Below are 23,617 nucleotides of genomic sequence, written 5' to 3' on the forward strand. Positions count from 1 at the left end.
CTTTTCCTGTTTTTGTGAGTGTGTATGTGTATGCTTCTGTGTGAGATTTTGTCTGTATAGCTTTGCTTTCACCATTTGTCCTAGGGTTCTGTCCGTCCATTTTTAAAAAAAAATTTTTTTTCTTAATAATTATTTTAACAACTTTATTTTACTTTATCTTCTTTCTTACTTTCTTTCCTTCCTTAGTTTGTCCTAGGGTTCTATCCGTCCGTATTTTTTGTTGTTTTTTTAAATTTTTTTTCTCTTAATAATTATTTTTTTATTTTAATAACTTCATTATATTTTATCTTACTTTATTTTATTTTACTTTATCTCCTTTTTTTCCTTCCTTCCCTCCTTCCTTCCTTCCTCCCTCCCTCCTTTCTTTTCTTTTTTCTTTCTTTCTTTCTTTCTTTCTCCTTCTACTAATTCTTTCTTTCTACTTTTTCTCCCTTTTATTCTGAGCCGTGTGGATGAAAGGCTCTTGGTGCAAAGAGACCCACTTCAGACCTAGAGACACATACACACTGAAAGTGAGGGGATGGAAAAAGATATTTAATGCAAATGGAAACCAAAAGAAAGCTGGAGTAGCAATTCTCATATCAGACAAAAGAGACTTTAAAATAAAGACTATTGGGCTTCCCTGGTGGCACAGTGGTTGAGAGTCTGCCTGATGATGCAGGGGACACGGGTTCGTGCCCCGGTCCGGGAAGATCCCACATGCCGCGGAGCAGCTGGGCCTGTGAGCCATGGCCGCTGAGTCTGCGCGTCCGGAGCCTGTGCTCCGCAATGGGAGAGGCCACAACAGTGAGAGGCCCGTGTACCGCAAAAAAAAAAAACCCAACAACAACAAAATATACAAAAAATTAACAGATAAGGGAGAAGCAGACCAATTCACTGATAAAGTTGAAGATTTTAATACTCATTGTTCAGTAATTACTAGAAAAAAGTAGACAAAAACTAGTGAACATATAGATGTGAACAGCACTGTCAATCAGCTTGACCTTACTGTCATATATAGCATACAGTACTCAACAATTGCAGAAAATACATTCTTTTCAAGTGCATACAGAAGTTTCAAGATAGATCATATTCTGTGCCATGAAACAAGTATCAATAAATATCAACTTACTGAAAATATATGGGGTCTATTCTCTGACCACCATAGATTAAAATTAGAAATCAGTAAAAATATAATACCTAGAAAAATTCCCCCAAATATAGGAAGTAAGCCCATTGACCAAAGAATAAATCACAAGGGATATTAGAAAATATTCTGAACTGGTGATAATGAACATACAACATACAAAAACTTGTAGGATGTAATTAAGGCAGTGCTTAGAGAAAAATCAATAGTTTACATGATTAGAAAAGAAGAAATATGTAAAAATTATCAATCTGAGCTTCCATCTTTAGAAACCAAGAAACGATGAAGTAATAAAGTGGGGACATCGATGAAGTAGGAAATGGACTAACAACAGAGAAAATTAAGTCAAAAGTTTGTTTTTTATATTCATGTAGCAAGACCGATCATTAATTTTTTTATGGATATTTAAACAACTTTTGTTTTAAACTAATTTTAAACTTACAGATTTATAGATTGTTTTTAAAGGCCTGCTCTTAAATGGTCCTTCTATGATGCTGAGCATGGTGAAGTCGTAATATAAATGTGTGGTAGAAACACGAGGACTGAGCTCCCTGTTTGCTTCTTGCTTATCTTGTAAAACAACTTGCCCACATATATTTATATAGGCTTTACATATTTTAATTTAGAAAATTGCCACCATTTACTGATACACAGTGTACACTTTTTTTGTATGCTTCAAAATATGATGCCAGCCAGCTTAGTTGGTGGAGGGACCATGCCATTTAAACAGTATTTAAATTAAGCCCTAAAACTATACAATTTTAGAACACACTCTGAATATTTACCGCTAAATTTTCCATTGAAACAACTGTTTATAAGGACGGATCATTATTGATCCATGACTGCTCCTCTACTAATCTGTGAGAAGGTGCATGAGAGTAAGGGGTCTGTCTTTGAATTTGTTTTGTTTTGCTTTACCATCACTGCAACTTGTATAGAATAAGGGCTCAACTGTATAATTGAGGAAATATTCCTTCATTCAGCCTCAAACCTGAAAGGTCCAAGATGAATGCATCAGATCAAGACTCCAAAGTGCTAGATTCTCCTAAGTTTGAGTGTTACCAGTTCTCATTAAAACAAACAAAAACCAAACAGCATTTAATTATCATTCATTTTATGGAAAAAAAAAAACCAATCCTCATTTCATGGAAAATGTTATGCTTTGAAAATAAGAATTTACATTATTCTAGCAATTACATGTCACTTTATTTCCATATGATTATCTAATGATGGTCTGCCTAAGAGTTAAGTACAAACTAGCAAAACAGCTTACATGACCATAATTATCTTCCCCAAGCAGAAGCTGTATCACTAACTTCTGTTCTCAGTGTCACCAAATTTACCATTCTGGATAGCTTAAAAAAAAAAATCAATTTATTGACTTTCCCAGAATGTACATTTTTTAATGTTTAATCTTTTTTCTCATTAGTAATATAAACATATATTTGTTTTATGGAAATTTTGGAAAATGCAGTCCATTGGAACAAATGATTCCCAGTACATAATCCAAAGACAAATGCTCTTATTATATTCTTATATTTCCCTCAAGTGTATTTTTATTAAATATTGGTATATAATAGTATGGTTTATCTAAACAAGATAAAAAAACCAACAGGTTTTTTTTTACTAACTTCACAATTCATTTCTTTCCCTTTCTCAGTATAATAGGATAGGTTCATTTTGCCCATTGTAGTGCTTTTACATCTCAACCTAAGGTCATTCCTAGGCCTTTTCCATTTTATTTGCTGCTACTGTAATTGGGATCTTATTTCTCATAAATGGTTTCTGCCAGGATATATTATCTTGCAGATTATCTCTACAGTTTCCTAGCCAGTTTACTATGAATTTGGGTCTTCTAGGAAAACAACTGTATATAACTTTCAAATATAGGCTTCCTTTCCCATACTTATATTGCTTATTTATTTCATATATATTTCACTAAAATTTCTAGAATAATTTTAAATAAACATATTATCAAACTACCTGTGTTTTGGCTGACTCTAATGGGTCGTCATTATGATGTTTTTGGCTAATGGTGTGAGGGTGGTAGTCTCAATGGTGTTGAAGAATTATCTCCCATACTAGGTTTGTAAGGATATCTTGTGAAAAAAATAAATGTGCAATTTTGCTGAATTCCACTAGATGATCATGGCTTTTACTTTACCTTTTGATGTGGTACAAAACTGTTACTGTAATACTGAACCATCCTCAGAGTCCTAGGTCAACCTTAGGTGACTTGGTTTTTCTTTTTATTACTAAATTCTAGCTATTAGGATTTTATTTAGGATTCTATCACTCATATTTATAATAGAGATGGGTCTGTAAGCCTTCCTTTTTGGGTATTCTCTCAGGAAAATGGGGAAAGGGATTAGGAACCAGCATTTACTAGGCTACTGCTACCTCTAGGACAATGTATTAATGTCTTACATATATTTCATTTTTTGGGGGGCAATTTTCTAAGGTTATCTGGTTTCATACTAGTTTGATTAAAAGTATTGCTTAAATTTATTTTTCGGTATTTTCTTCAATGCACATATCATGGGAGCTATCAGTTCCTAGAAAGTTTGAAGAAAGTCAGCCTAGTTCCAAGCCTTTTCTGGAGGTAATTATTTTATAATTGTTTCCATTTTTTCCTTGATTGTGAATTTGGGCAATTAAGAGCTTAATATGCCTTTCGTGACTTAGTCCTATGTACTCACATATTCAGAGTGCTCTCACTTGGATTCATTCTTACGCCCCTCAAAAAAAAAAAAAAGACCTGCACACACAGAGGCACTACATCAACAAAAAGCACTACTTTTCAGCTCTATCGAATTTCAGTAAAATCACCAACTCCTCTGACCCCTGAGACTCCATACTTATTCCCTTTATATATAAACACTCTCCTCTATGCCTGGCTAGCAGTAATTTACTCTTGAGATGTGCTACACAATACCCTCTATTCCCCTTTCACAGGCTTATATTTTGTTACTGATTTTATTAAATTCCATCAGAACAGGGCATGTCTATTACATACCCACAAAAAAGATCATTACTGAAAAGGCTTTTCTGATAGTACACGTTTTACCTATTCTGTTTGTCATACTAGTTCTGCTACATCTCTGTAATATTATCTTTGCCTTCTCCCTTTTTGGTATCCTAGTTGATTCTTTCCCCTGACTTTGCCACACACACAGTATTTTGTGCTTTGGAGGATATATAGTCTATTTTAAACTCTACCGGTGGATAGTTAGAGCCTCTTAATTATTTTTTTTAAAAATGCTTAAATGTTTATAATTCAAAGTGTAAAATCAGTGAGAAAACATTTTAAATTCTCATTTTATGGAAGAGGAAGAATTTTGCACTTTTGTTTTCCAATGCCAGTTCCCCCCTTCCTCTTGTCTAATTTCCTTTTTACTTACAATAGATGATTACTTTCACATTTTACAGTTGTGAACCAGCCAGCGTTCATCAGTGAGGGAAGGGAAGGAGGACCTTTTTCCGGGAGGACGACAACGATCTCTGAGTGTGATCCTGAGGTGGGAGGAGGGGCAAGCCTGTGGGAGTGTGGAAGGTTGGGGAGAGGGGTTGCATTGAAGTTTACAACGTTACAATTAGTCAGTCTTCCCTCTAACAGTTTAATACTTATTGCCAGTCCTTTTAAGCCTCAGCTTCCTATGCCTGGATTACTTTTGATCAATGTTCCCCATGCTTTGGGTACTATGTTAATATACTACCTCTATATAATTTGTGTTAACTTTAGAAATGAATCGCTAAACAGCTAAGAGTTTTGGGGTCAAATTTTTTTTCACTTAGAAGTATTGCCAGAGAAACATGACTTAAAATTTTTTTTTTATTGCTTGGATACTCACACTACTTATCTTTCCAATTTACAAGTCACCCAGTATGTCTAGGTTTGGACATCTGTTCCTGAATTTCACCTGGAGCACTATGAATTTTCTTATTTCTAAAACTCTTAATTTTTTTAAGAAAAATGATGAGTATCTTTAATCACTGCTTCTATTCCAATCGTTATTATTATTTTTTGCACCAATTATGCAAACACTGAGTCTCCTTAACTCATCCTCTGTAAAGTCATGGCCTCCAATTGCAACTGGGCCATCATGCTTTCTTCACATCTGCTATTCCAAAACTCCTCTGCTCTTCTCAAATCTCTGAAATCAGCAAACTATGGCCCCAAAGTTAAATCCAGCCCACTGCCAGCTTTTGTGAACAGTTCTAATGGAAACAGCCACCTCGTGAGCTTACATATTGTCTATGGCTGCTTTCACATTACAATGGCATAGCCCAGCGGGTAAAACGGTTACTACCTAGTCCTTTACAAAGTAAGTTTGCTGACCCCTGATCTAAACCCATCATCCACCCCCTTTACTCTGAATAGATGACTTCACAAGGAATAAAAGACATAAAATGAGTATACCAACTTTCAGGCCAAAAAAAAAAAAAGTATTAAATCTGACTCTACATCCTTTGCATTTCCCCTTCACATGCGTTAGGGGCAGTCTCTCTGTCTGGCATCTCATTCCACTCCTCTTCTCTTCAGACTAGGACATCAGTAATCCCTTTTGTATTCTATTTTTCTGACTCCTTATTATGACATCCTAATATACCGACATGTCTCCCACCATAAAGGAAAACAAATCAAAGTAAGAAACTGAACCTAAACCCCATCTTACAGCTACGGTTTCTGCCTTGCCATCTTCGCTGGACACCCCACAGTCTATACTCAGAGCATACATTTCCTTACTCTAATCCTACTGCTTTTCCCACTCCAAAGACTCCTTTCATTTGCTCCCTCACAAATTGAATTTATATTTTAGTTGCCTATTTGACTGCTCAGTAGCACTTGACACCGTTAACCATCCCTTTTCTTGAAGCATTCTCTTCTCCAACTGCTAGGATGGACAGTCTTCTGGTTCTGACTTTGTGATCACTCATCTTCTCTCACAAGCTGCTCTCTCTCTGCTCGTCCCTGTCTCTGCCCTGTGCTGCCTTCTCACCTCAGCCTGCACACACTGGTTACCATCTGAGAATACTAAGGACTCCTGACTTTATAACTGAGATCACCCTCATGTTTATGATTCACATATCCAACCAGAATGCCCTGTAAGAACCTTAAGATCAACAGGCTCCAAATCAAAATAACCCTTTTTTTTTTTTTCTCCACAAACGGCTGCTACTCTTGTGATTACTGTATCAGTGAATGTATCAGTACCATCCTCCACCCAGTTGCTCAAACATCAAACCTGGGAGTCACTCTTGACTCCTCCATCTTCCTTCTACCATATGAATGTCCAAGTCCTCTCAGAATTTCCTCTCCAATCTCTCCATCCCAGGTCTCCTAGCCTAGCACAAAGCACTAGTATTGCTCACCTCTTAAGAGGGTCTCCTTACCCTCTCTCCTCTAGCCCCCTCCAACCCACCTGAAGATTGACGGATTGTTGATGACATACTCAACACTCATAGGTTAAGTTCGACTCTTCTAATAAGATCTTTAAACGATCGTGATCTTTGCTAACTGGTTTACAACATGAGATTTCTCATCCCTTTATACAATGGGATATAGCCACACCTGTTTTTACTCCCATAAATGTTCCATATGAACCTTGCCAACACACGATCAGTTGGATGATACCACCACTAAACTGCCCAACTCCCACTCAATTTAAGATGAGCGTCACTTCCTCAGGAAGGTTTATCAAGTTTAATGCATCTAATTTCACTACTCTTTTTCAACTGCATGCCACTTTCACTTTTCCTCATTTTTGCCCAATTTTCATAATGACCTGCACATTTTGGGGGCATTTATAAATTATACATTCTAAAAACCTGCTGTGGCAGTTATACCAGAGTCCTCAGGACACTGGTTGCCTTTGTGTGTGTGCGTGCTGCAAATGTTATTCCTAAATCTCACAATTTTTCTTTCTTTGCACGTATCCTGGTTTGAATTTGGACGAAAGGCCTGGTTTGAATTTGGACAAAAGGGTAAGATTAGATACCATAGGAATTGTTTGGCTCTGATGTCACAGACTGAAGCAGGACTACACTTGAATCCTTTACAAAGGAATTAAGGGTGGAGGGCAAGAGATGAGGGAGAGGTGGAAAGGAAGCACTCCTAACAGGAATGACAAACTTTTTTGCCACTAATCACTGCAGACATCTGCATGCAAACCTCCCTGGTACAAAAAATAAGAAGGTAGCAATAATGTAAACATCTCTATCAATGTCTTCTACTTAAAAACAGTGATCAAAAAGCAAATGCCAGTCTTGGCCTTCTCTTAGAAACAAATGATTCTGAGGTGATAGAACAGAGGAAACACAACATTCCAATTTTCTAAAACAAAGTATGAAGGGTGCTGGCTGCTGCAGAGTAAGGGAAAAGGTTATATACAGTTCATTTAAAGTTTAGAATATGACCACTTGTCCTATCTTACTATAGTTGTATAGGTAATATTTTTTAAGTGTTTCAACCCTTCTTTTATTCTTTTAAGGGTAATTCAGTGTGTGTGGACATGTGTATGTGTGTGTTGAGAATATGGAAGGTTTTTCACTGTGCATTTCTGTGACTTTGGCCGTAATTTTTAAGCACTAATTATGTTGCTGTTACTAAGCTGGTGTAGGAATACACCGCCCCAAATTTGCTCTTTTTGAGAGCAGCAAATAATTAGCTGAAATTAAGAAGGGATAGGAGGACCAGGGAAAGGTGATCTAAATTACATAACATTAGCATAAGTCACGCAATATTGATGGTATGCATATGTTAAAGTACATATATATGTAACATCTCAGAGTCAAGGAATAAGTCTTCAGTAGGTTCCAAAAAAACACTAGCTTTCTTATGTAGAAAAGACAATTACTAAGCATACTTCTAAAAGTTACCATATCAAATACATGGCTCTTTTTGTAAAGCATCACAGTAATCTGAAAAAGAATTATTCATGGTTTTCAAATAAACACAAAATAAACCAATTAATTCTGAATAAGTAGTAACAACTTTATTTTAACTCAATGTGCTGAAATGCAAAAAATATTTTCAGCAACAAGATACAAAAAGTATGTATCTCATCATTGACATCAGCTGATTAAAAATGAGGCTGAAAAGTTCAAAATGTCTTTATACATTTGAATCTTGAACATCAATTTGCCCCAGAACTGATTTTTAAATAATTTCAGCAGAATTTTATTTCCAAAAATGGGACTCACTTAAGTTATATCTTCATCCTAAAAAACTGAATGCAAAAATTAACTGGGTTACAGTATACAAGGATAAACCCTTAACAACAGAAAAAGATTTAAATATAAGTACTCTTTTTCAAACGTGAAGTCCACATACTGCAAACAGAAGACACAGTGTGGTGATTTCATTCCTAGTGAAGAAGTCTCGCATGGTAGGCACTCAATATTCGTTCAACTGGACCTAAAATTTACATCATTCCATTTAACACTTAAATAAACTAGAGCTCATAATCTGTATAAAAGAGGTTTGCAAAATACTCTTATGTGTGTTGAAAGTGCTGTCTTTATGATCTGAAAAACACTAAAACCCAACCACCCACGTTGTTTTGCAAGAAGACATTGAATATTTTCATTTTATCCATCAAAGAGCATGAACATCCAACTCAGAACAATTCACCTCTTCAAGTAGACTTGGCTTTGAGAAAAGCTTGAGTTGGATTTTAACAAAACAACTTACTAAAGTCCCTAGTGTTCTATTTTAGTAACACTGGGTAGCATCTATGATCCACAATTTTATAAACAATTCTGCTTAGGTTTTAAATTTATGCACAAAACAAATGGGTAAATAAATTAATAACTATACTTTTGGCAATTTAAGCTCTAACTTAGGTCTCGTTTAAAAATAAACCAATAATGTTCATGACAACTTTTTAAGAGATCTTTGTTAATATTTTAAAACTTAATTTTAAAATTGATGTCCTTAAAAGGCACTGTTTTCACATTTCATCATGCAGTAAATTGGTCACATTTTTGAGAATTATAATTTCCTCTCAATTGTCCCCTCAAAGCACATTTAAATGGAATACATTTCAACTAACCTAAACTTTCAACATTTAACTGAGTTCTATTTTCAGAAATTCACTCTTTTGAACATACCACACACAAGTCCAAGCAAATACAAGTACATGTACACACACACGCGTGCACACACGCACACACACATGCCCAAATGACCACGGAATACATGCAAGAATCTCCAATTACTATTTCAAGACAATGACACATGAGTATTCAAGGAGGTAACAATGGCAGGCCATAATGTTATGGCACCTTCATATTTGTGCTCCAAATACCGATACACATTAATATTAAAAAATGAAAAAGGCACAAATACAGTGTTTCTGTATCTCAATCTAAAGAACAGTTCTCCAATAGTCACTTTTATAATATGGAACATTTAAGACCAGTTACTACTTTTCTAAGAAAAAGCTCTGTTTAGGTGACAAAAGGGCAACAGGAGCAGGCTTTAGTTCAAAAGGCAACACTGCTCAGGACAAAATCTGTGCCTACCGAAAACAATGTCTGTAGTTTCAAAATGAAAAAAAAAAAAGCTATTAGAGCACTCACGTCAGAATACATGAACAGTTTTGTATCATTGTCTCAAGAACCCACAATACCAAAAATATACATAATAAATAAAAAAAATAAATCAACTACCATATGATTCTGTTAGTATAATGGTAGGAATTATATTATCTGAAAAGTGGACATTTCTACAAATGTGGATATTCTTACAGCACAGTGTTGGACGTTTTTGGTACAAAATGTGCTACCAAACTAAAAAAAAAAAATCTTTATAATAAAACCCTTCAGATTTGCAACAAACACTAAAGTAAGTATGTAAGTAAGGGTAAGCTGAAATGTTCATTATAATAGGTGTTATCACTGAAGTCACTATGGTTAGAAATGTAGATCCAAGCAGTGAATTAATTCAGAATGCGCCTGTGTGCATTTGACATAAATGAATACACCAGTATTTTTTTAATATATGACAACAAAATTCTAGGGCCTGAGGGATGAATTTTTGTTTTCTTCTAACCCTGGCAAAATCTCAGATTCCTAAAGTGTATATGTATGTGTGTGTGGTTTCTTTTCTAAGTTGCACATTTTAAATTTAAAGGGCTCAATCTTATGGTGAAATTAAGGAAGTGAATTTCTGCTCCCTATAAATACTCTTACATAGGATGGAATCCATTCATATGTAAGAATTTTTCTTCTATCCGAAGGGAGTCTTCCAATTTCAAATTTAGGTTAACACAACAAAGACTCAAGCTACACAGGAAGAAATGAAGATATCTGAAAATATGATCTTTCTGAACTCCAGTTTGATGTGGATAACAGATGATTATTTGACAGTGTTTGTTCAATGTAAATATGAATCACTCTTGGTATATTAGGATTGCTTCGGTAAATACCTAACAGACAGATAACAAAAATAAAATCTATTTTAAAACTTCATGCTTCATCTTTTTCTTTTTGTCCTAAATTCAAAAACTAAATAAACGAATTATACAAATTTTAATCTGGAGAATAAAGTTATATATGTAAATATATAGGTATATGCATTTTCTTTTCCAGTGAAAAAAATTTTTCCCTTGTGGTCAAATGTAAATCTTGCCTAAGAAGCATACTGCCACTGTCACAGGAAATCAGATGCAGGGACTTGACACTGATTGCTCCTGCTTTACCAGGACAATGCACCAGAACAGACTTCTGTTGTAAACAGAGCTATCAAAAACTGAAGATGTGTATGTGTTTAAAGCTAAAATGCATTTATAATAAAGAACTGGCCCGTGAAAAGCAGTTTATAAATAGTTTATCCTGTTCACATTATGCAGAATTTCACTATCATCCACAATGTTGGTACAGTAACTGAGACAGAAAGGAGAAAGCTAGGGAGGAAAAAAGGTTTCAGAGTGTAGCCTGACATATTTCTAAGGGTTCTCTCCTTTAGTCTGCAAATAATAGCAGTTCATTGCTTTTAGAAGGAGAGTAGGCTGTTCAGGATTCATTTACTGTCAGGTGCCTTCTCCAAAGCGTGATCAACAGGCGTGAATTCAATAATGAATATCTGGAAGTCAAACCTATTTAACTATAATCGAGAATATCTTCCTTATCTATTATCACAAACATCCCAGTTGCCTCCATCTGTCTTAAAATTTCTTTCAAAAGTTAAGACAATTAATTATACCCTATCAATTCTCTCAAAAGCAAAAAAAAAAAGTACCATTCAGTATAAAAAAGTTACACATTAAAAGTGCATATATATCTTCTTAATTGGCCCACTCATTAAATTTACATTTGGTCATCCTTACTTTTAACATGTACAGAATTCTTCATATAAATGTAGGTCACTATAAATTAAAAAAAAATTAATTCAGCACAAAACATGCTTTCTTCTTATTGAAATCTTAACCTCAATCAGTTCTCAATCACTGTAAACTTGGATAAACTCACAAAGAAACACAAGCAAAGGTTTGTTATGCTTCTCTTAGTTTGTTGGACAGATAACATACAAACACTACAAATTTCACTAAAAATTTGGGCCAACTCATTGCATATTTGCCCCCTGAAAAGAAAAATAAATTAGAATTGAAGCAGTGTATTGCCATAACTTACCTTGAAGGTAAGCAGGTTCTCCTGTATTTATAGAACTTAGACTGGAGACGTTACCAGTAATCTCCAATAGAAGTGCTTTTTTAAGGAAAGCCTAGTTTTAAACTTTGAGATAGCATAGGACAAACCCTGTAATATTCATTTGCCTTTCTCAAACTAATGGAAGATCCTTTTGAAACTTATTATCTTCAGTTATCAATATTACTGCATTATGGAGCTAGTGCAATCCTGCATAGCCTTGGTCACGATGACAAGGCACAATAAAAAAATTAAAGTATATATATGAACAAGAGAAGTCACTGAAGATAATTTAAGGCCTTGAAGTGAATTAGAGTATAATCAGTCTAATTTAAAGCTGAAGAATAAACCATAAATTATCCGCCTGAAATTCAAGCAATATGCTTTCTCAGCTTCTGTTCTGTGGACAAGACAACAGAAACAACTCTTGCTTATGGTTTGTGTATTAGAATCCTTCTGGACCTGGAGGAGTAAAAGTCAGTTCCATTTTTCTACAGTTCATGGGAGATTTCAAGACTGTTTCAGCCGTTTTCGTGGAATACCAAACTGCGGACACTGTGCAGATGCTAGTGCTCGGAAGGCTTCTGCTACCAAGTGTGGGTGAGACTGAATCATGGACTTCCACCCAGATGTTTCCATTATGTCTGTTGCTTGGCTGAAAAATAAAATTAAGAGATGTTTACTAAAAAGTACTTTTCAAAATGCACTGTTGCACTGTCAATTTTTTTTTTTTTTAATTGACAGATTTCAAAATGTTCTGGAACATTCTGTTTGCCTCTCTATGTATTCAAACCATTTGAATTCATTAAAATATCATCTTTACCTTACTGGTATTTTCTTTTGTAAATGAAACTATGCAATTTTTCTGGAAATTCTACTCTTGGAAGTGTGTGACACTTGTCTGCATAGTTCTACTCCCACTGTTACCATTTCTAGACCCGCTCTTTCAAGAGCTCTTTTCCCTGGATCTTACGTGCAGGTTTTCTTTAGAGTTCTAAGTTTTGCCCTCGACTCTTCTCCCTTAACATTCTTTACTTATCTTATCTCATCCACTATTCACAATTTTAACTATCATATTCAGTGATGATAAATAATGATTTGCTAAGTCCTAGGCCTCCCCACAAAGGTTGTTCCCAACCACTTGTTCTCTTTCCTTGGATGTGCCTGGAGACCCATAAATTTGGGACTGTCGGAAGGGAACTCAACACGTTTCTCCCAAGGCCCAAATTCTTCCCCTCTCATTTCCCATCAGCTAATGCTTCCACCATCACCCAGTGATTCAAGTAAGAAACTTGGAAGTCACCCTAGATGCCATCCTTTCCAATCAGTCATCAAAGCCCTATTTTAATTCCCAAAGGTATCCTGAATCCCTAGTTAAGGCCCACATCATCTCACATTTGAATTATTATGGGAGTCTCCTAATTTGTCTTCTACTCTCCTATCTTGCTCCTCTCAAACCAGCTTCCATGCTGCCTTAGTAACATAAACACTAACATGAACACATCCTCTTCTACTCTTCTCCATTGCCAGTACCCAAGTTCTTTAGAAAGAGAAAGTTCCCTAGTTCTTCCCCCTAGCTTTCTACCTCCCACTTCCATGCTCTGGCACTTTGTATAATAATACTGAACTGTTTACTGTACCTGATGTACAACATGCTCTGAGTAAATACAATTACCCAAGCAAAAAATCTAGTTATCCTTCCTTGTCTCCTGTCTTCTCTCCTTTGTAACTACCCTCCATCCAAATAATATCCAAGTATTATAGATTGTCCATTCAAAATATTATATCCTTTTATGTCCCTCTGGCCACACTGTCGCCAGTCAAGTCTAATTTTGCCCTCATCTTTTGCCTGAAACACTCCAATAACTTTCCAACTGGCCTACCTATATATAACCTTGCTCAACTACCACCACCAACTCAACCTCCCCACAACCATGCATGTGGAGACATTGCTAAAAACACACACCTGATCACATCCTACTCAGGTTAAAACCTTTTACTGTATGCCCATTCCTGTTCGAATAATGTCTAAAAGGCCTTCCATGATCTCATCTTTGCTTTCTTCCTCCAGCTTCTCATGCCCCACCCTCCATACTGTTCTTTCTTATCACCAAAACTTTGCACACCTGAATGTCTTTTTCGGGATATACTTTCCCACCTCTTCACTCTTCTTCATCAGGTCTTTACTTATACAACAATTCTTCAAAAGGGCTTTCTCTGACCCCTAGATTAGGTTCGGTCCCTTTGCTATATGCTCAGATGGGTATGCTCTACATTACCTATTATTACACTTAACTTCAACTACTTGTTTAATTCTTATACATCTCCTGCTAAAACACGAACTCCATGAAGGCAGGGAAAACATCTGTCATGTTCGCCATTATATTCTTTGTACTAAGTAAGCACAGTGCCTTAGGAATTTACTGGATAATAAACATAAATATCTATCAAACGATTGATCAACTATTGCTTCATGCGTCTATACTTTGATTCAAGCTATGCTGTCTGCAATGCTTGCTATTTCCTTCCTAGTTTGCTAATTCCTATTCCTGTTTTAAGACAAGCCTCAGTCATCTTCATCCCTAAACCTCCAGCCTTAGTCAAGTGCCCTGCACATAACCTTCTTTAACACATTACTTACCATATTATAATAAAATGATATATTCATGGGTGTGTTCCTGTCATTAGATCAATTTCTCAAGGACAGGATTTTTCCCCATAATTGTTTTTATATGCAGGACCCCAGCATGGTGCTTGAGACACGATAGATGCTACACAAATGTTTGCTTCACTAAATAGCAGCTAATAACAATTTTTAAAAAAATTTGCCTAACATCCAATTACCAGTGCGTCATCATGTTTATAATTTCAACTCGTTTAGAATCACACAGATACTTCTTAATTTACCTGACATTTTCATTTATTTAATTCAACAAATAGCTATTGAAGGTCTCTACGTACAATACAGCTTCTACACGGGATATAAAATAAGCTTATATTTTTTGACACTGAAAAAGCTATACAAGGCAAAATATTTTCTTAACAGAATAAAACTAGAGCTTGAAAGTGGCAAAGTACAAAGAATCACAAAACAGCCATTTGATTTTTTTCTAGGATACATACCATGATAATGTATTATCACACACTGACCAATATATAGAATAATCAATATCTTAAAAGTAGCCACTAATTTTTACTTTCATAAAACAGAATTCACAAACTGTTAAGAATTCAGTTAACCAACTTCAAATCTATCAAAACAGATGAAAGCAAGGGGCCATAAATCAAACATTCATTTTCTTGTCTCTAACGCTGTCTTTTTTTACTTTCTTGTATCAACTTTTGATAAATTGCAAAAATGGAGTTTAAGGGTTTACAGGCAAATAATCAAAAGCATACGCAAATTCTTCAACCTCCTGACTCCTGATACTGAATAATTGCAAAGAGTAAAAATGTCACTCTAAAAATGAGTGAAGGGCTTCCCTGGTGGCACAGTGGTTAAGAATCCGCCTGCCAATGCAGTAGACACGGGTTCGAGCCCTTGTCCGGGAAGATCCCACATGCTGCGGAGCAACTAAGCCCGTGCGCCACAACTACTGAGCCTGCGCTCTAGAGACCACGAGCCACAACTACTGAAGCCCGCGCACCTAGAGCCCGTGCTCCTCAACAAGAGAGGCCACCGCAATGAGAAGCCCGCGCACTGCAATGAAGAGTAGCCCCCGCTTGCTGCAACTTGAGAAAGCCCGCGCACAGCAATACCAACAAAGACCCAACTCAGCCATAAATAAATAAATAAAATGAGTGAAGAAGAAAACAGAAGGGAATAATAAATTCTACTAGTTATATCATATTCTGAAGATCCAGGCTTAGAAAGATGTCACAACTACCCTGCTCATTATAATCTAACCAGGGAAAGGAAAGATCAAATTGCTACTATTTCTGGAATGGTAGGCAGTTAGCCTAATATAGCATGTGATGCAAGTTATCTGGCTACCTTAAGAAGCAGTGGGTTAGCATTCAAATGTCAAGAGTTTCTAGGCAAATATGGAGGGTACACTTCCTCATAGGATAAAATAAATATTTCCCACATTTTTAGAAATGCTTTCTGAAGGGGCAAGGGCAGGATCTCCAGCCACTGAAATACCTGGACTCAGCTACGTACTACATGAACATACGTGCTTAAGACATTAGAGTGTCCATCCCGATTCGCATTAGAAGCTGATCCACAACAGAGCATAGCCTCAAGAATCCACTAAGTAGTCAAATTACTATTTTTTAAACTGGCAGTTTGCTTCATATAACTAATATCTGGATTCATACTTATTGTAGATGAACAAAAGGCTGCGCAAACACTTAATTTCACATATGCAGATCAACTTCAAGTCAGAAGCTGATGTCATCTTACTTGCTGCTCCAGTTTCTCCCGTCTTTACACCCAAGCTGTCGAAGTACACTGCACCTGCATTGAAGATTTAAAAACACTTAAGAAAAAGGCCGTGAACAATTGTTGAAGGTGTCATGTCCACTGAAATACAAGCATAGCTTACCTATTAATAAAGTCTATGGCTTGTGCTTTCAACTGTTCCGCACTGTGCAAATCTGCAAGGACAAGGGTATCAGCAACATTTTCTACTGAGAGGTTATTACACAAAGCTTCTTCACACATGACCTTCAGCCGTTCCAGTGCATACTATCCAAAAGGAAAACATAACATTAAACGTTTACTCAAACTAGCAAGTTTTTAAACACACGATATTTGTAACTTAGAAAATGAAGTTTAAGCCATTACATTAAGTTCATTACACATTGAACTGAGGGTACTTTAAAAGTCTTTAAATTACTTTAAATATAAAGAAAGTATGAATTAATGCATTCAAGAGAAAGACTAATTTTTCTTAAGAAATTTCTATTTGCATAAGTGCAAGATACAGGATATTTTTAAAGTAGGGTTTTATTCTTTAAAAACCCCTTATTACTCAATACTCTTAATGAGTATATTTCTCTTTTCTACTATTTTAAACACCAGTCAGTACGCTGCATGTTGTCACTACTTAATTCTGAAAAATAAATTATAAAGCTAAACAAATCATATTCATAACCATTAAAAACTTAGTATATGTTATCAGAACATCCTTGGCAATTTATTGAGGTAAAATTGACATACAATAAATAGCACATATTTAAAGTATACACTTTGATAAGTTTATACAGCCATATAACCATCATTAAATCAAGAGAGTGGACATATTCATTACTCCCCAAAGTTTCCTTCTATCTCTCTGTAACCCTTCTTCCTCACCCCACCCCAGGCAATACCTCTGATGTGTTTTCTACTGCTACAGTCTGCATTTTCTGAAGTCTTCTATAAATGGAATCATACAATTTGCATTTGTTTTTGTCTGGCTTCCACGCATTATAATTATTTTGAGATTCATGCATGCTATTTATGTATCAATAGTTCTATGCTTTTTATTGCTCAGTAGTATTCCACTGATCTATTGACAAACATTTGGGTGTTTCCAGTTTTTAGCCATTACAAATAGAGCTGCTATAAACATTCATATACAAGTCACTGTATGGGCATATGCTTTCTTTTCTCTTGAGCAGAAACCTATAAGTAAACTCGCTGAATAATATGGTAAGTGTAAAACTTTAAAAAAATTGCCACATGGTCTTTCAAAGTGGTTGTATCATTTTACATTCCCATTAGCAGTATATGAGAGTCCTAATTTTTCCATATCCTTGACCATACTTGGTATGGTCTTTGTAATTTTAGTTATTATAATACAGTTACAGAAGTATCTCACAGTGGTTTTAATTTACACTACCCTAATGTGTTTGAGCATCTTTTGATATACTTGACTGACACTATTTTAGGAAGTGTCTGTTCAAATATTTTTATTTTTAGAAATAACTTTGTTTACTTATAATTGAGTTTTGAGAGGTCTTTATACGGTCTGAATACAAAAGTCCTTAATCATTTATATTCTGGACAAAAGTTGTTCATCATCAAAACAAAAAACAGGGGCTTCCCTGGTGGCGCAGTGGTTGAGAATCTGCCTGCCAATGCAGGGGACACGGGTTCGAGCCCTGGTCTGGGAAGGTCCCACATGCCGTGGAGCAACTAGGCCCGTGAGCCACACTACTGAGCCTGCGTGTCTGGAGCTTGTGCTCCGCAACAAGAGAGGCCGCGACAGTGAGAGGCCCGCGTACCGCGATGAAAAGTGGCCCCCACTCACCGCAACTAGAGAAAGCCCTTGCATAGAAACGAAGACCCAACACAGCCAAAAATAAATAAATAAATAAATAAAAATAAAATTTGCTAAAAAACAAAACAAAAAACAGAAACAAACCCCAAAGTTGTTCATCAGATATATGCTTTGCAAGTATGTTCTCCCAGTCTGCGGCTAGTCTTTATTTTCCTATGTCTTTTGAAGAAAAGAAGTTTTAAATTTCATTGAAGTCCAATTTATCACTTTTCCTTTTATGTATTATGTTTTTGGAGTTTATAATTTTAGGTTTATAATCTATTTAGGTTTATAATCTATTTTGCATTACTTTTTGTATATGATGTGAAGTTCGCATACAAAGTTTTTTCAAATGAGTTCAACCACAGTTCATCTGTTTGGACATAGGCTATCCAACTCCTATAGCACCACTTATTGAAAAGACTATCCTTTCTCCACTGAACTATCTTTGCACTTTTATCAAAAATTAAGTAGTCATACATGTGAGTCTATTTCTGTACTCTATATTCTGCTTCAATGAGTTATTTGTCTATCTTGTCACCAATACAATGCTGTCCTAAATACTGAACCTTTATGACTCCTCCACTTTGATCTTCTTTTTCAAAGTTATCTGACTATTCTAGGTCCTTGCACTTGGCATATAAAATTTTTAAATCAGCATGTCAATTTTTCCCCTGCAAAAGCATGCTAGGATTTTGATAGTGACATGTTGGTTCTACTAATCAAAGGAGAATTGACATTTTAACAATGTTAAGATTTCTAGTCCATGAACAAGTTTTTTCTCTCCATTTATTGAGGTCTACCTTAATTTCTATTAGCAGTATATAATAATTTTCAGCATACAGGTCTTGAACGTATTTTGTCAGATTTATGTCTACGTATTTCAAATTTTTGACTCTATTATAATGGCATTTTTACATTTAAACCTTTATTGAGATAGTAATATACACTTGGCCCAGTTTCTCCCAATGGTAACATTTTTCAAAATGAGTATAATTATCACTATATATACATATATACACACACACACAAACTTACATACACACACAGACAGAAGTGGCATGGACATTAATACTTTTGGAGAAAGCTCCCAAAGTGCTTTAGTGCTTTGAAGATTGAGAACTACTGGCTTTGAGATTTCCTGAAATTTTTGTAGTTTCCCTACCTTCAGGAAATCACCATTATAAAAGAACATTATAAAATTAACATTGTTTTTTCTCTATACTCTTATATTAAAAAAGAAATCTATGAATACAACATTAAGTTAGAAAAAAATACCCAATATTTTTTTCCTTTTTTTAGACAAAGGTCATGCACTGTATCTTAACACTAAGAATATCTCAAAATTGCAATAGATTATATATGCTATTGTGTGTGTGTTCTCATAAAACAGGGTAATGATACACTCAAAACTGTTGAGTCTACAGTTAATCTGCCATTTCTGTAAATTGGCTCAAGATATTTTTATGTCTTATTGATTTAAAAAAATTTCATTTCTATATTATCCCACTGTGTGTTATTTCATAATACTCTCAAGAGCCATCCACAAACAGTATAAATTAGTTCAATATTTCAAGTTATTGGGGGTTCTCATTTGATGATAACTCCTGACTCCTGATACTGAATAATTGCAAAGAGTAAAAATGTCACTCTAAAAATGAGTGAAGGGCTTCCCTGGTGGCACAGTGGTTAAGAATCCGCCTGCCAATGCAGTAGACACGGGTTCGAGCCCTTGTCCGGGAAGATCCCACATGCTGCGGAGCAACTAAGCCCGTGCGCCACAACTACTGAGCCTGCGCTCTAGAGACCACGAGCCACAACTACTGAAGCCCGCGCACCTAGAGCCCGTGCTCCTCAACAAGAGAGGCCACCGCAATGAGAAGCCCGCGCACTGCAATGAAGAGTAGCCCCCGCTTGCTGCAACTTGAGAAAGCCCGCGCACAGCAATACCAACAAAGACCCAACTCAGCCATAAATAAATAAATAAAATGAGTGAAGAAGAAAACAGAAGGGAATAATAAATTCTACTAGTTATATCATATTCTGAAGATCCAGGCTTAGAAAGATGTCACAACTACCCTGCTCATTATAATCTAACCAGGGAAAGGAAAGATCAAATTGCTACTATTTCTGGAATGGTAGGCAGTTAGCCTAATATAGCATGTGATGCAAGTTATCTGGCTACCTTAAGAAGCAGTGGGTTAGCATTCAAATGTCAAGAGTTTCTAGGCAAATATGGAGGGTACACTTCCTCATAGGATAAAATAAATATTTCCCACATTTTTAGAAATGCTTTCTGAAGGGGCAAGGGCAGGATCTCCAGCCACTGAAATACCTGGACTCAGCTACGTACTACATGAACATACGTGCTTAAGACATTAGAGTGTCCATCCCGATTCGCATTAGAAGCTGATCCACAACAGAGCATAGCCTCAAGAATCCACTAAGTAGTCAAATTACTATTTTTTAAACTGGCAGTTTGCTTCATATAACTAATATCTGGATTCATACTTATTGTAGATGAACAAAAGGCTGCGCAAACACTTAATTTCACATATGCAGATCAACTTCAAGTCAGAAGCTGATGTCATCTTACTTGCTGCTCCAGTTTCTCCCGTCTTTACACCCAAGCTGTCGAAGTACACTGCACCTGCATTGAAGATTTAAAAACACTTAAGAAAAAGGCCGTGAACAATTGTTGAAGGTGTCATGTCCACTGAAATACAAGCATAGCTTACCTATTAATAAAGTCTATGGCTTGTGCTTTCAACTGTTCCGCACTGTGCAAATCTGCAAGGACAAGGGTATCAGCAACATTTTCTACTGAGAGGTTATTACACAAAGCTTCTTCACACATGACCTTCAGCCGTTCCAGTGCATACTATCCAAAAGGAAAACATAACATTAAACGTTTACTCAAACTAGCAAGTTTTTAAACACACGATATTTGTAACTTAGAAAATGAAGTTTAAGCCATTACATTAAGTTCATTACACATTGAACTGAGGGTACTTTAAAAGTCTTTAAATTACTTTAAATATAAAGAAAGTATGAATTAATGCATTCAAGAGAAAGACTAATTTTTCTTAAGAAATTTCTATTTGCATAAGTGCAAGATACAGGATATTTTTAAAGTAGGGTTTTATTCTTTAAAAACCCCTTATTACTCAATACTCTTAATGAGTATATTTCTCTTTTCTACTATTTTAAACACCAGTCAGTACGCTGCATGTTGTCACTACTTAATTCTGAAAAATAAATTATAAAGCTAAACAAATCATATTCATAACCATTAAAAACTTAGTATATGTTATCAGAACATCCTTGGCAATTTATTGAGGTAAAATTGACATACAATAAATAGCACATATTTAAAGTATACACTTTGATAAGTTTATACAGCCATATAACCATCATTAAATCAAGAGAGTGGACATATTCATTACTCCCCAAAGTTTCCTTCTATCTCTCTGTAACCCTTCTTCCTCACCCCACCCCAGGCAATACCTCTGATGTGTTTTCTACTGCTACAGTCTGCATTTTCTGAAGTCTTCTATAAATGGAATCATACAATTTGCATTTGTTTTTGTCTGGCTTCCACGCATTATAATTATTTTGAGATTCATGCATGCTATTTATGTATCAATAGTTCTATGCTTTTTATTGCTCAGTAGTATTCCACTGATCTATTGACAAACATTTGGGTGTTTCCAGTTTTTAGCCATTACAAATAGAGCTGCTATAAACATTCATATACAAGTCACTGTATGGGCATATGCTTTCTTTTCTCTTGAGCAGAAACCTATAAGTAAACTCGCTGAATAATATGGTAAGTGTAAAACTTTAAAAAAATTGCCACATGGTCTTTCAAAGTGGTTGTATCATTTTACATTCCCATTAGCAGTATATGAGAGTCCTAATTTTTCCATATCCTTGACCATACTTGGTATGGTCTTTGTAATTTTAGTTATTATAATACAGTTACAGAAGTATCTCACAGTGGTTTTAATTTACACTACCCTAATGTGTTTGAGCATCTTTTGATATACTTGACTGACACTATTTTAGGAAGTGTCTGTTCAAATATTTTTATTTTTAGAAATAACTTTGTTTACTTATAATTGAGTTTTGAGAGGTCTTTATACGGTCTGAATACAAAAGTCCTTAATCATTTATATTCTGGACAAAAGTTGTTCATCATCAAAACAAAAAACAGGGGCTTCCCTGGTGGCGCAGTGGTTGAGAATCTGCCTGCCAATGCAGGGGACACGGGTTCGAGCCCTGGTCTGGGAAGGTCCCACATGCCGTGGAGCAACTAGGCCCGTGAGCCACACTACTGAGCCTGCGTGTCTGGAGCTTGTGCTCCGCAACAAGAGAGGCCGCGACAGTGAGAGGCCCGCGTACCGCGATGAAAAGTGGCCCCCACTCACCGCAACTAGAGAAAGCCCTTGCATAGAAACGAAGACCCAACACAGCCAAAAATAAATAAATAAATAAATAAAAATAAAATTTGCTAAAAAACAAAACAAAAAACAGAAACAAACCCCAAAGTTGTTCATCAGATATATGCTTTGCAAGTATGTTCTCCCAGTCTGCGGCTAGTCTTTATTTTCCTATGTCTTTTGAAGAAAAGAAGTTTTAAATTTCATTGAAGTCCAATTTATCACTTTTCCTTTTATGTATTATGTTTTTGGAGTTTATAATTTTAGGTTTATAATCTATTTAGGTTTATAATCTATTTTGCATTACTTTTTGTATATGATGTGAAGTTCGCATACAAAGTTTTTTCAAATGAGTTCAACCACAGTTCATCTGTTTGGACATAGGCTATCCAACTCCTATAGCACCACTTATTGAAAAGACTATCCTTTCTCCACTGAACTATCTTTGCACTTTTATCAAAAATTAAGTAGTCATACATGTGAGTCTATTTCTGTACTCTATATTCTGCTTCAATGAGTTATTTGTCTATCTTGTCACCAATACAATGCTGTCCTAAATACTGAACCTTTATGACTCCTCCACTTTGATCTTCTTTTTCAAAGTTATCTGACTATTCTAGGTCCTTGCACTTGGCATATAAAATTTTTAAATCAGCATGTCAATTTTTCCCCTGCAAAAGCATGCTAGGATTTTGATAGTGACATGTTGGTTCTACTAATCAAAGGAGAATTGACATTTTAACAATGTTAAGATTTCTAGTCCATGAACAAGTTTTTTCTCTCCATTTATTGAGGTCTACCTTAATTTCTATTAGCAGTATATAATAATTTTCAGCATACAGGTCTTGAACGTATTTTGTCAGATTTATGTCTACGTATTTCAAATTTTTGACTCTATTATAATGGCATTTTTACATTTAAACCTTTATTGAGATAGTAATATACACTTGGCCCAGTTTCTCCCAATGGTAACATTTTTCAAAATGAGTATAATTATCACTATATATACATATATACACACACACACAAACTTACATACACACACAGACAGAAGTGGCATGGACATTAATACTTTTGGAGAAAGCTCCCAAAGTGCTTTAGTGCTTTGAAGATTGAGAACTACTGGCTTTGAGATTTCCTGAAATTTTTGT

General features: G+C 35.6%; 1 protein-coding gene across 6 annotated transcripts in view; it reads right to left on the reverse strand.

Annotated features, from left to right (window-relative positions):
* Positions 1-10,940: 10,940 nt before the first annotated feature.
* The window catches only part of SPOPL (speckle type BTB/POZ protein like), a 60,943-nt gene continuing 48,266 nt past the window's right edge, over positions 10,941-23,617 (reverse strand). For 5 of the 6 annotated variants that reach the window (XM_024764110.1, XM_024764113.1, XM_024764112.1 and 2 more), the window contains 2 exons: positions 20,763-20,905; positions 19,996-20,674 (listed from right to left, as the gene is read on the reverse strand). In XM_024764110.1, the coding sequence (XP_024619878.1) occupies positions 20,617-20,674; positions 20,763-20,905 (201 nt within the window). In that variant the 3' untranslated portion in view covers positions 19,996-20,616. Of the gene's footprint in view, positions 12,432-19,995; positions 20,675-20,762; positions 20,906-23,617 lie in introns of those variants that run through there. The other variant, XM_024764114.1, reaches the window with a different exon arrangement.

This window comes from Neophocaena asiaeorientalis, unplaced genomic scaffold (genome assembly GCF_003031525.2).
Source record: "Neophocaena asiaeorientalis asiaeorientalis breed wild unplaced genomic scaffold, Neophocaena_asiaeorientalis_V1.1 scaffold102, whole genome shotgun sequence".
Classification (NCBI taxonomy): domain Eukaryota; kingdom Metazoa; phylum Chordata; class Mammalia; order Artiodactyla; family Phocoenidae; genus Neophocaena; species Neophocaena asiaeorientalis.